This window comes from Polyodon spathula, chromosome 3 (assembly GCF_017654505.1).
Source record: "Polyodon spathula isolate WHYD16114869_AA chromosome 3, ASM1765450v1, whole genome shotgun sequence".
NCBI classification, from domain to species: domain Eukaryota; kingdom Metazoa; phylum Chordata; class Actinopteri; order Acipenseriformes; family Polyodontidae; genus Polyodon; species Polyodon spathula.
The window spans coordinates 86,322,823-86,335,417 of record NC_054536.1 but is presented as its reverse complement, the minus strand read 5'-3'; the positions used below and the strand labels follow the sequence as shown (position 1 = coordinate 86,335,417).

At 36.5% G+C, this 12,595-nt stretch overlaps 1 protein-coding gene across 2 annotated transcripts in view; it reads left to right on the top strand.

Annotated features, from left to right (window-relative positions):
- LOC121313557 (calcium-binding mitochondrial carrier protein Aralar2) overlaps positions 1 to 12,595 on the top strand; it is a 49,544-nt gene that overhangs the window by 18,226 nt on the left and 18,723 nt on the right. For both annotated transcript variants that reach the window (XM_041246239.1, XM_041246237.1), the window contains exons 5-9: positions 1,357 to 1,496; positions 4,474 to 4,620; positions 9,099 to 9,237; positions 10,178 to 10,271; positions 11,044 to 11,128. In XM_041246239.1, coding sequence (XP_041102173.1) covers positions 1,357 to 1,496; positions 4,474 to 4,620; positions 9,099 to 9,237; positions 10,178 to 10,271; positions 11,044 to 11,128 — 605 coding nt within the window. The remainder of the gene's footprint in view (positions 1 to 1,356; positions 1,497 to 4,473; positions 4,621 to 9,098; positions 9,238 to 10,177; positions 10,272 to 11,043; positions 11,129 to 12,595) is intronic.

The following is a 12,595-nucleotide window of genomic DNA, read 5'->3' as shown; positions in this document are numbered from 1 at the left end:
GTAATCTCCCCTATTGTTGAGCGCTTTTCATAATATTGAATAAATGGGAAAAGTGCTCTGTTACAATTAATTGACATTTGTGGTCAGTCAGTGTATTTCACATTCCTATCTGACCTAAGTGAAGGAAAGGGAACCAATACTCTGCACAAAATGCACCATTAAAAGAAATTATATATTAAAAAAATTAATTGGTGATAAACATATATAAATAAAATTTCTGTATGTATGTGACGGTTCATGTGTAAAGTCGATAAATCTATAGATTAACCGGTATATGTGTAGATTTACCTGCTTGGCGGTCAGTGTATAAAGTAACTAAGGAGATGGTAGTAAATCTCTTTTACTTACATCCACGATCACTGTGTGGCAACAATTCACAATACAAAATTATGTTTTGCCAGCAAAATGACCTAGTATACTGTGTGATTCTCACTGAAATGCAAAACCTGAATAACTGAATTACACCAAGTCACGCTTAGTAGAGACAAGAGTTTTGCTGAAAAGAAGTCATGAAATGTTTGCCTTGCGGTAAATTGATTTAAAATAAAATCGGGTTTGCAGGGAAAAAATAATAATTAATATTAATTAATACTAATACTTATAATATTATATAATGATTATTGTATTATTATTTTTTCTGTTCCCCCTATAAAGCAAAAGATTTTGGGGATTTAATTGATTAAATACAACCATAAATCCTGTCTCTAATCATGTCTGTGTAGAGACAAAATATTAATATCTCTGTCTATATAAATATAGTAATTATTATAATAATAATAATAATAATAATATAATATATAATATATTATCATCGCAATATTACCATCTCCTTAGTGATTTTACATTGACTGCTGACCTGGTAAATCTACACATTTACCGGTTAATCTGACATCTAAATGCTAAAAACACATGAACTGTAACACACACACACACACATTGTGTGGTGTGTGTGTAGATATATATATATAGATATATATAGATATATATATATATATATATATATAATTAAATATATGCACGTGCACGTATGTGTAAAATTACTAAAACTGACATTTTACTTTCTTTGGTTGTTGCCATGCTTTACATTTTATACATTTTGACCTCAGGTTGATATGCTTGATGTAAAGAAAAAATGATCACAAAGATGATGCTGACAAACAAGACATTTTAGAAGAGGCAAATTAGCAGTTTCACTTTGATTGCTAAACGTTACCTTTCTTTGCAGCTAGAAAGTTAGGTTAGTAATTGCCACGTTCTCATGCATTGTGAAATAAGGTAGTAGTGTATGTGTTTATGTGCATTGTGAGTTGATTGATTTTTTAACTCTTTCTGACTGTTGCATTTCTTTCTTTTTAGAGGATGTCAAGCAAGTTTTTAGCCAGACCACAATTCATCAGCACATTCCGTTTAACTGGGACTCCGAGTTTATGCAGCTGCACTTTGGCAAAGAGAGAAAGAAGCTCCTCACGTATGCTGAGTTCACACAATTCCTCCTGGTAGGTTTGTGCGATTTTTTTAAATGTATTTATTTATTTATTTATTTATTTATTTACCCTAAAATTTCACATTCACGTTGAATGGTTTCAAGATGCAAAAAAAAAAAAAAAAAAAAAAAAAGGTACATTTTGTGAACTGAAATACTGAATTACAATGGCAAATAGCAATTGGTTCTTACTTTTCATTAGCACAACAGCGTTCAAGTCACTAATATCTTTGTTATGATTCTTTTTCCTTTTTTGACATTTTGTCCTGCTGTCACACTAGATTTACTTCCTGTGTGGTTATGAAGGCCCCATCTACAGTTAGGCGATATGATAGGAAATCGATGTGTATGTCTTCACTGGTACCTAATATATTGTGTAGCTTTAAACTTCCGCCTTCCTACTGTGTCCGAGTTTAACATAGTTGGCTGTTTTTCACAGAGGTTGTGTTTCTTTGGCAGCAATTGGCTTTTGTTAAATAATGTAATATTAGTTTCCAAGCGATTCTTTACAAAACGGGTAAAGGTTTATCGGTACCCCGGCACTATTCCTGTTGTATTATTGTGCATGAGCCATTTTCTAATAGAATGTCTAGACCTGAAAACGGAGGCAGCAGGAGATTTGGGGCATGCCAAGTTTGCGTCTACATTTTACTTTTTCTTTTTTTTTTTTTCTTTTTTTTTTTTTTTAAATGCTTTTTCTTATATTACACTTAACCTGGACCAGATGGGTTGTGAAAAGTACTTAAGGTACTGTTTAGTCACTACAGGGCTTGTATATTGCAAAACTCTATTGAAAGCAGGACCTACCCACAACCAAAGAACTTACCCAATAACCCTATTGTCTTTGCTGGTTTACCTTTAATATAACCATTAAATAACAACAACAAAAAAAAAAAGTCTTAGAAGTACTCTTGCTGTATGTAATGAGCAGATGTCTGTTTCTGAAGGGGAAATCTAGTTCAATGTTTCCTCTCTAAACAGTGGAGCAGTCGCCTTTAATTGAGACACCTACACTGCATGACTTTGACAGTATGACGGATGATCTATTAACTTTCTATTTAATGCACCAGATGTACATCCTTTTTCAGGACTAAAAAAAATGGTTTCAATTGAACAGTTTTGACTGTTGCAGTTCTGCAAGTATAACAATGTGTTTCGGATTGCACAAACTGTCTGTTTTATTGTTTGTTTGTTTTTGCTTTACAACATGTAGTAGAAAATGCCACAGTTCAGCTTCATGTACGTTTAGTAACAGTGACTTTTAAACTGTGCCATGTTTTGATTTTTACTCAAATGTGCATAATTTGTTTTATGGTATGTTTTTGATTTGGGGTTATAGAAAGTAACTAAAACAAGCTTATTAAAAGAGAGGAGATCTATGTGGAGAGAACTGAAGGTTCACTTTTAAATTGGAAGGTGTTTCTGACATCCCGTCCTCTCTAACACTGATTTGTGCTTTTCCCTTTTTCATTGAACATTTTGTTTTCATTGTCACACAACTTCAGGCTTTTTGTTACATGCTGCGCTGTAAACAATAAGCTAGAGTTCCTGTGTGAAGGGTATACTGATGCTATGTTTGTGTTTGCCAGAATAATCTTTCGCATTGTATAGCTCTGTTCTTGCTTAACATGTGAAGCGTTTTTCCCTGTCATTGGGCGTCAACATTCTGGAAGGTATACTGTTTAACTTTACTGACACATACTTCCTCTAAATATATTGGTTTGGAAACAATAAATCAAATGTCTTGATTATCTCTCAAATCTGTTGGGTTTTTACTTGAATTTTGAGTAAATGTATGACTGCGTATTCCCTGGATCTTTATTTATCGTAGTGGCTGACAGTTGTCCTGTCATATTTAGTAAATTGACTAACTGTGGTATTGTAACTCTGTCTTAAACCAGTTTGCACTGAACTTCACAAGTCGCTGCTGCTGCTGTGTCCTATATGGTGTGATTTATAGTAAGTTCACTTCTGTGAATTTACCCTCGGGTATCTTTAATTAAGGATTATGGCATTTGTAGCCCATGGTTGTTGGTACAAGAACAGAATGATTGCAGCTCCATCAACTGCTGACTGGGAAACACTGAACAGAGCATCTCAAAGGGGGTTTAACACCAGGATTAGTGTCACATTTAGCAGTTTATACACGACAATGAACCAGACATTTCCATCAACCCCACGAGTAGTAAAATAATGTAAACAGTTCAATTGTGTTACATTCATTCCAAATATCTTGTGCAGGGGCAGCAGTTTAATCAGTATACACCCCCCCCCCCCCCCCCCCCCCCCCCCGATTTTCGAAACTGTTCCTGAGCACACACACACACATATCTATCTATCTGTCTATCTATCTATCTATCTATAGATAGATAGTGTGTGTGTTCAGGAACAGTTTAGAAAATCCAGGGCACCTCGTCCTGGGATACAGGTAAATGGAAGTCTCCTCCAGTGAGAAATCCGATTGGAGAAATTAAGACAGCAACTCCCGTTTTTATAAGTCCAAAGCTCCAAGGAATGCTCAATAAAAGCAATAGTCTTTATTTGAACATATTAAAAACCACAGTTAACACAACAATGACTTTCACGTTTCAACCCATAGGTCTTCTTCGGAGCACAATAGAGATTCTGAACAAGGAAATAACATGAATAACAGTTATTATAAGTTTCATTCACTCACACATTACAAATCAGCACTAACATTTGTGGGGATAGCAATCAACACAAAACATTGTCAAAAACAACTGTCATACAATTCAATTATTCTTACAATTAGAGTTCAAGTACATGAAATTGCATTCCCCATTCTGTCCTAAATGACTAACATTTGGAATATAGATGTCCAGTGTGTCTTTCAAAAGAAAGCAATCAATTACTCTCACTGCAATCAAGTTATTCATTTAAAAAATGTACAACAATTATTAGAATCAGCATTTGTTAAATATTATTTTAATCTCCTCTATAATGCCGTAACAACATCTTTGCATTTGCAGGAAATGCAGCTTGAACATGCAAGGCAAGCTTTCATCCAGAGGGACAAAGCCAAAAAGGGAACCATTGCAGCTTTGGACTTCAGGGACATCATGGTCACGATCCGGCCCCACATGTTGACACCGTTTGTAGAGGAGTGCCTCGTAGCTGTGAGTGGAAGTTACAAAAACCCCTGCCTTATGCATTGCCTCCAGTGATCCAACCAATTCCAATCTGTGTCCACATCCTAGCTATTTTTAATATGTTTCTTTAAGCATGGAGTACTGTATTCCTATGTGTAATGTCTCACAGAAACACATTGATGGTTGTGCAATCCATCATTTTCTGTAAGTGCTTAACTGAGAGGTATGGGAGCTGTAGACCTGTCAGTACTCCCTACGTTTTTCTAAGGTGTGTTGAGATCGAGAAAAAAAAGCGCTTTTTTTTTTTTTTGGATGGATCGAAAACTCAAAATTCAAGCACTAAATATGCGTAAGTATCCTAAAGTCCTGCAGTATCTTACTTGGCCCCAGTAGCCCTAGCTAAAGGATTTGGGCTTTCGGTTAAGTGCTGTAAAAGGAAAGACCCTGTCAAGCAAAAATGTCTGGTAGAGATACCGCATGTATGCTGCTGTGTGGTTATTTTATTTTATTTTTTAAGGTGATAACCATGTGCAGTAAATTGTGGCAGAGCCTGATACACTCAGCACTCGCATATACGACACTCAGATACACATCAGTCGCGTTTTATTACCATCCTTGTGTTAAGAGACCAATCAATTCCTATTTTTATATATATATATAACACACGATTTCTGCTCCGTCATCAGTTTTCTGATACAAAGCCCATCTATTCACTGTTACAATTTATTTGAATATCCGTCACGGCTTCAGTTAAAAATATAGTACTATACCAGCAAAATGAAGTACAGTACATCTAAATGGAAGCCAGCTTATTTTAAAACCAGTCCTTTCAGCTTTGTATTTTTGACATTGTATCTTTTTTGTGTTCCCTGAAAAACTGACAAGAGTTGAAACAGGCCATAATCAGGTATGCGTCGCACTCTTTTAACTATCACTGAAGTTGAAATTTTATAAGGTCAGTGTGGCGGAGTGTCGTACCTCTGTGTATGTACACTGTTATTATTTATTATTATTTTATTATGATTTTATGTATATTCAACAGCGAAAGGCCAGTATCTGTATTATGTTATTGTTTCCGGTGGGTACTAAAAGCAGCCGCCATTATTTGTTGTTGTTTTAGTTTTTGAAATTACATCGTGGGAATGTGTGACTGATCAGCTACATAATATAATTAGCAGACCGTCATGCATCCATAGTAAACCAGTGCTGAATGTGACAGAGGGGTTAACAAGATAGTTAATAGCTAGCCAATCCCTCGGTTACCAATATAAAAGATCCTGCTTTGACAGCACAGTGATGTGTGTGTTGGAGAGGCGGAACGAGTCAGGTGGTAAAGGAAAGTAAAACCTGAAGTGAATAGAAAACAGTTACTAAAACGTGCTGGCTCTACACCAGCATGATACTTGCTTGGTTGTTTGTTTTGGCCCTCGTGCCTTTTGCTTTGTAAAAGTGTTTTGTTCTGTTTTAAAATCTTTTATTTTTATTTAATAAATGCACTGAGCGTCGTAGTGTCTTAGTGTTGCCCCACCATTCCTTGTTTTGGTTTGTGTTTTTTCTGGTCTGACGTCACCCCTGCAAAGCCGTCCTTGTCACAGTCGGATATGTGAGTGCTGAACGTAATACCGCAGCTATTTGAGTTAGCAGCATAATACAGTATCACACAAAGGGGGAATACTTAAGGTGATAGCTATATAAGTATTTTACTTTATCGCAGCTATTTGTTTAATAGAAGAAAAACAACACATTGATAAAAACATGTTTATCCTTCAGCAAAAGAGGTAAATGTCACGGCTCGAATTACTGAGGATCCCTTTAAGTATCTCCAAGTAGTTTTATTTCCAAATGGCCTTTTTAACGTGTTTTAAGCCGACAGGTATCGCTTAAAACAGAAAGAACACCATTAACCCTAAGTGGTGCATTTATTCAGCGCTTGTCATGTGCGTCCACTCCATTTTATTTTCACATTCACTGTTTATTTTACACGCACTGTTTAAAATTTCTTTTTCGGAGTAAAACAGGTTTAAAAGGCAGTGTGTGGCAAAAGGACATCAGTACTGCATTTCCAGACAAGCCCCATCCCTTGTTCGCTGTATTTTTCACATACATCTTTATAGACATGCATACTGATAAATCCTCCCCTGATCACACATTGTATCACCAAACTCCTCAATAGTGCGATCCAAGTCATTATTTTATTACTATAACATCTCAAAGCTCTGCAAATCTCAGTGATACTCTTTGAGCGCTGGATGTGGAGGCAGCTATCTCCTTTGTTTGTTTGTTTGGTGCATGGAGTTATCAGATACTCCCTTTTTTTTGGCTCCTGTCGGTCTCACTTGGCCATTTGAAAGGTTTTCTCTGCTTTTTCCGGAGAAAAAATGACTAGAAACCTGTGCTTTATATCTTTTTGATGATGTCGGACAGAATTTGATATCGGACTGGAAAGGGAAAATTCTAATGTCGGACGTGATCTGACTTAGGACCGCAAAGGGTTAAAAACGTGTTAATTTCCTGACTTGACTCTGCAGTGTTTCAGTACAAATCAATGATAAAGAGAAAGTGTCTCCTGGCAATCTGCACAATTTACATAGGCTAACGATTATGCTTATATTAAGGAAGATTAAATAATATTCCTTTCGGAAGTAAAGAAGTAACAGCCTGCCACAGGGCACCCCTGGGTCCTAAGTCCTGCTATGTATGGTATAGATGGTTATTGCAGTAACCACACACCGGTCACGTCTTTTGCAGACAGTGAAGTTTTGCTGACATAAGAGGGGGGTTTGCTTGTGTATTAGTTGACCCCCACCCCCCGCCTCAACTTCAGGATTGTGTTTTGGGGTTAAATTTCTTGACTTATACTCAAGCAAATACTGTAATCGAAAACTTAAAGGGTTTGCCTACGTGGTTTACTGTTTACCATACTTAATAACTACTTCAGAAGGAAAGACAGGATAGTTAACACATTGCATAACCTTTTAACAGTAATAGTTTAATAGTAGAAAGTGGTTGAATAAATACTAGTATCTGTTAATCACAGCACCCTAATGATCCAAGCAAAACTGCAATATAAAAAATATACAGAACAAATGCCATATCATATTAAATGGTAGGAAATTCAATATTTTGAAAAAAAAAAAAGTAGATTCTATGAAGTAACAATTTAATAATTAGAAATATTGAGATATTTAACATTTTCATACAGGAAGGGTCTGGTTTGCAGATTGGACACTGGAAGATAACATGGCGATAGAGCTAGAGATGGAAAGTGTAAATCAAAGATAGAAGATGCAGTTTCTTAGGCAGAAAGGGAACTAGATTTGCAGCAGTAATCGGCAATAAAATAGAATCTCATAATTTGATATTATTGAATTGCTGTTGTGATGAAATGAAATTACAAAACAATAAGATCATTTATTCATTAAAAAAAGAGGTTTTGAAAGTAAAATATTCCTTTTAATATCACCATGAGTCTGCATTCACTTTCAACGTGATGTTAGATTAAACACTGCCAAAGTGATCTTCGCCGTAGCTTTGACATTGGAACTTATGGACAATATTTCCATACTGTACCAGTGTAAGGACTTAAATCTGGTCACCTTATGAATGCTAGTCTTGTTTTAGGCTTGACAGAACCCACCCACCGTAATATTTCACATGACAAAATATATTTATTGTCTTTTTTTTCCCCTGGCTTTTTTAATTTGTTTCCACTGTGATTGTTCAGGCTGCAAAGTTAAATATTTGAGTTGCGTTGAGTATGCTCAAATGTAATGATTTTAAAGGTTTATTTTCTTGGTTGAAACAGCAACGAAAATCAGCTCTCCCAAAGGCCAAGGTTACAGCACCATCTAGTGACTGGGATAGCTGTCTCCTCTCCATCAGTTGGAGAGACTCTTACCCCAACCCCCACAGGCACGAGTGCATTCCACCATTTGATTTGTATTTTCCATTTGCCCAACCAAACTAAACATTTTCCCATCCAACAACCAATTAATCCAGTAATTCTTCCTGGGTTTTTGTTTTAAAGAAACAATAATTATCAGATTTAAATGATGAGCTCTATAGTGGGTCCAATTTTCTAAAATAAATAAAGGTAAATGCATGTTTTTACACTGCAGGACTGTAAATATCTGCATTGTAGCACTTGCAGCCTACTATTTTCAGATGTTCCTCTTTTCAATGTTTTCCTGTTTTAGATACAGTACCATTTTTAATTAAAATGTTTTTGAAGCTTTAGGTTCTCTTACGTTAACAATGGTTCTCGTTGCTGTAAATCTACATGTGTATTTAGTTTTCCGAGGCTTTGCTGGTTTAGAATTTTGTTTAGCCTTTGGGTAGTTTAAGAGAAATAGACAAGTGTCATGTATAGAGTGCTCCTTGATCCACTAGTTTACTGAAGATATCATAAAGCATAAAAGTAACCTGGAAACTTTTACATAAAACGTGTTTGCTCAGTTTTTAGCCTTAATATTTTACAGTGTTTATTTATTTATTTTTCACTTTAGGTTGCCGGGGGTACTACTTCTCATCAGGTCAGCTTTTCCTACTTTAATGGGTTTAACTCTCTGCTTAACAACATGGAGCTCATTAGGAAGATCTACAGTACTCTGGCCGGTACTAGAAAAGATGTTGAAGTCACTAAAGGTTAGGAGCAATTTTTTTTTTCTCCTCTTCTCCTGATTGTGCCTCCTGGATGTTTCCCAGGGTGTACAGGAACACATTCCCACATGCTTAGCTTAAAGCTCATGTCTGCATTCTCCGCTCTGTCTGTGACACATCCTTTTAACTACAGTGGATAGGTTTTCGCACCCACCCCACACGCCTTTGTTTCAATGAGTATTGGGTTAAAGTAAACCGAAGTAAGAAACCTGGGGATTTTAAAGGGCCCTAAACTTGCTAGGCCCTCTGCCAAATTGGCACTCTGTTAAAATAACCTTCTAGTATTCTGTAAACTTGTACTGGCAGTAGAGCAAGCCATGTTACGTTCTCAGAATGAGATGTTATCGCCCTTATCTGGCCATTTTTTACTGCAAGTTCCCACTGCAGCTAAAAGGCTTCATTAGTGCGTCCTACTGGGGCTGATGCATGCATAGTTCCACGTCCCTTTCTGTGTCCTCCATTCATTGACCCAAATCTGATTAGTACCTTATGTTTAGTGAGACAAACATTTCTAGCCACTCAGAGAAGTGCATCTCCATTGCTGCCTGGTTAAAACCTGCCTCGGAGGTTAGCAATGGCATTGAGAGGGGAGCAGCGATTTGAAACATTCTGTACATTTGGTTTATTTATTTATATCAATTGATGTAATTCCTCTATATTGGTTACTTGTGATGCTACCGTATCACCAGCTGTCTTATGCCCTTTGATATGAACCTAACTAGCAAGTAATTGGACAACCAACTTTGTAGCAGCCAGAAAAAAGTTGTATCCAGTTAATGGAAAATGTGTGTTATATGCTTTGGGGGTGGGAGAGGAAAGGGTTCTTTACTTGTACCATTTAGAGAGAAGAATCAAAAGTTACTATAAGCCATGATTGCGTTGCAGTTTTTTTTTATTTAAGTCCTGGTCTTGTTTTCTGTTGCAGAGGAGTTTATTCTAGCTGCACAGAAGTTTGGCCAGGTGACCCCAATGGAAGTGGACATCCTTTTTCAATTGGCAGATTTATCAGAGTCACGCGGGTAGGTACAAAGTGAGACCAACACACACTTTGCATCGTGCTGTACACGCAGTGTTACTCATCTGTTAGTCTCCCAAAGAGGGTGTATGTATTTCTTTTTTTATTCTAGCGACAGAATATTTACTTGTGCAAGGATGCTGACTTACCATGTAAGTCTATATTTATGGGGGGGGGGGGGATATTTTAAAAGTTAGGTTTAGCTTCTTGAGTTTGAAGATTTATAACCCTATAAGCTTGTGTATTTACACAAGGGGAATACAAACAAACTAACCAACATGGTCAGCCAATAAAAAGATAATTGTGTGATACTACCGTTTTTAAGTGTGGGTGTACTATACTGTCAGCCAACCTGTCTATGTTTTTTCTATCCAAAATAAACTAATTAAAACACCACTGGGTCATATGGTGCATGGTTTAAACCCTAGCATCTGTATAGTCTTTGTGGAAATTACTATCTGTGGGCACCAGATCTCTTTTCATTTCAAAGAATGCAATGTGATACTTTAATAGGATTTGACCTCCTCTTTCTTTTTTTTTTTTTTTTTCAAAAGGATGCAAAAGATAATTGTTCCCATCACCCTTACAGTTTCTGCTTGCAGTCCAGGAATACCTCAATGAAATTATGTGCTGAAAATGATGGGTTTACAGACAGTGAAACTAATGATGCACAAATGTTCAGTCCTTTGTACTCTGTCGTCCTTTTTTTTTTTTTTTGTCTTCAATTAAATGAAGTTTTGTTTTTACCCATCAAAGCAAATCTTTCTTCTTTACAGGCGTGTTGGATTAGCAGACATTGAAAGAATTGCGCCATTAGAGGAAGGAGCTCTCCCCTATAACTTGGCAGAGGCTCAGAGACAGGTAAAAAAAAAAAAAAAAAAAAAAAAAAAGTGTATGAGGTTTAATAGACTCATGTATGTTGCAGTTGAAAGGAGAAACGTTTTTCTTTATTATATGTACACCAGTAACTACAGGCATGCAGTGAATGGTATGTTGCAATGCTGGGCATTGGTTGCTTGTTTCTTCTTGGATCAATTGGATTAATTTAGTAGATATGATTGATTTATAGGAATGAATTTGATGGCAGTTCAAGGTTTTTTGTTTTAATGCCCTGTTGTACCGACACAGGTTAATGTCATCGTTGACAGTAGTAAAATCACAATAGCAGCTAGTCTTCAGTCTGAATAACGAGTTGAAGAAATCAAACAACTGGATACAGTCTGATTTTTACTTTCAGCAACATTATTTCAGCATCATCACAGTAACAACACGACATAGTCCACCGCTGGGATATTGAAGCCTGAAGGCTACCAAACCACAGATGGAATTCTGAGCAAAACCGCATTACTCATGGAATATTGAAGAAACCGTTTGTATCTATTAGCAACTAAAACTAGTGCTGAATAAAGTCATGAAAAAAAATAAAACAAACAGAAAAACTTCAAATGTTTAACCTATCCATTTTCTAATAGCAATAGAATCCCTCATAAGAGGGACTTACTGTCTGGTAAGGCCCTTCTCAGTCTGTTAAATGCCCTCTCCTTCGTTTGAGTCATTTTAATGGCACGAGGCGGGCCTTTCCAGATGGTAAAGCCCTCTTTTGGGTTCAGAGAACAGTCGGCTGATCCATGGCCTTGTCTGGCTTATTGGTTCCTTTGATGGCAAACACCCTCTGTCTGCCCCAAAGAAAGCAGTGCTCATCCTGAGCTTTCTTAAGTGCTCTGGTAGAAACTAGTTTTCTAACTTTTTGTTTTTCTTTAAAAAAAAAAAAAAAAAAAAAAGAAAGAAACACAATTGCAGACTATTTTTAAGCCTGAAAACATAAAGATCACAGAAAATAATTTTTGGGCTTCAAGATGGGTTTTAAAAAGATTGTTTACCACAGTCCTCAGTTGATTTTATTAAAATACAGAATATAGGAAATCTAAAACTTGTTATGGGCCATATTTTTTTTTTAGTAGCTATAATATTTAACTATAAACTGGAGTATTTTAAAATGTACAGACAGTAAAAAGTAGACATTGAAGGCTTTTTTTTTTTTATTCCAAAAACCACATTTTGTTCTTTTTGTCAGAAGAGGACTCAGACTTTTAAGGGTAAATGTTCTTTTTTGGGATGACTGTTTGTCCAGGACTTGAGCATTGAGCAGAGACGCCAGTCCAACCACAATGGGTTGGTTTAGGTTGCGGTTTGGCCTTTCAGTCCAGGCCTCCCTCGGAATCCCTGAGGGCAGTGTCTAGCTTTGTGAGTGAAGCGTGAGTAAAGCAATGACAATGCTTTGAATCCTAACAGGTGGTTCTGAATGGTTGCCACCTCTATTGAAGATAA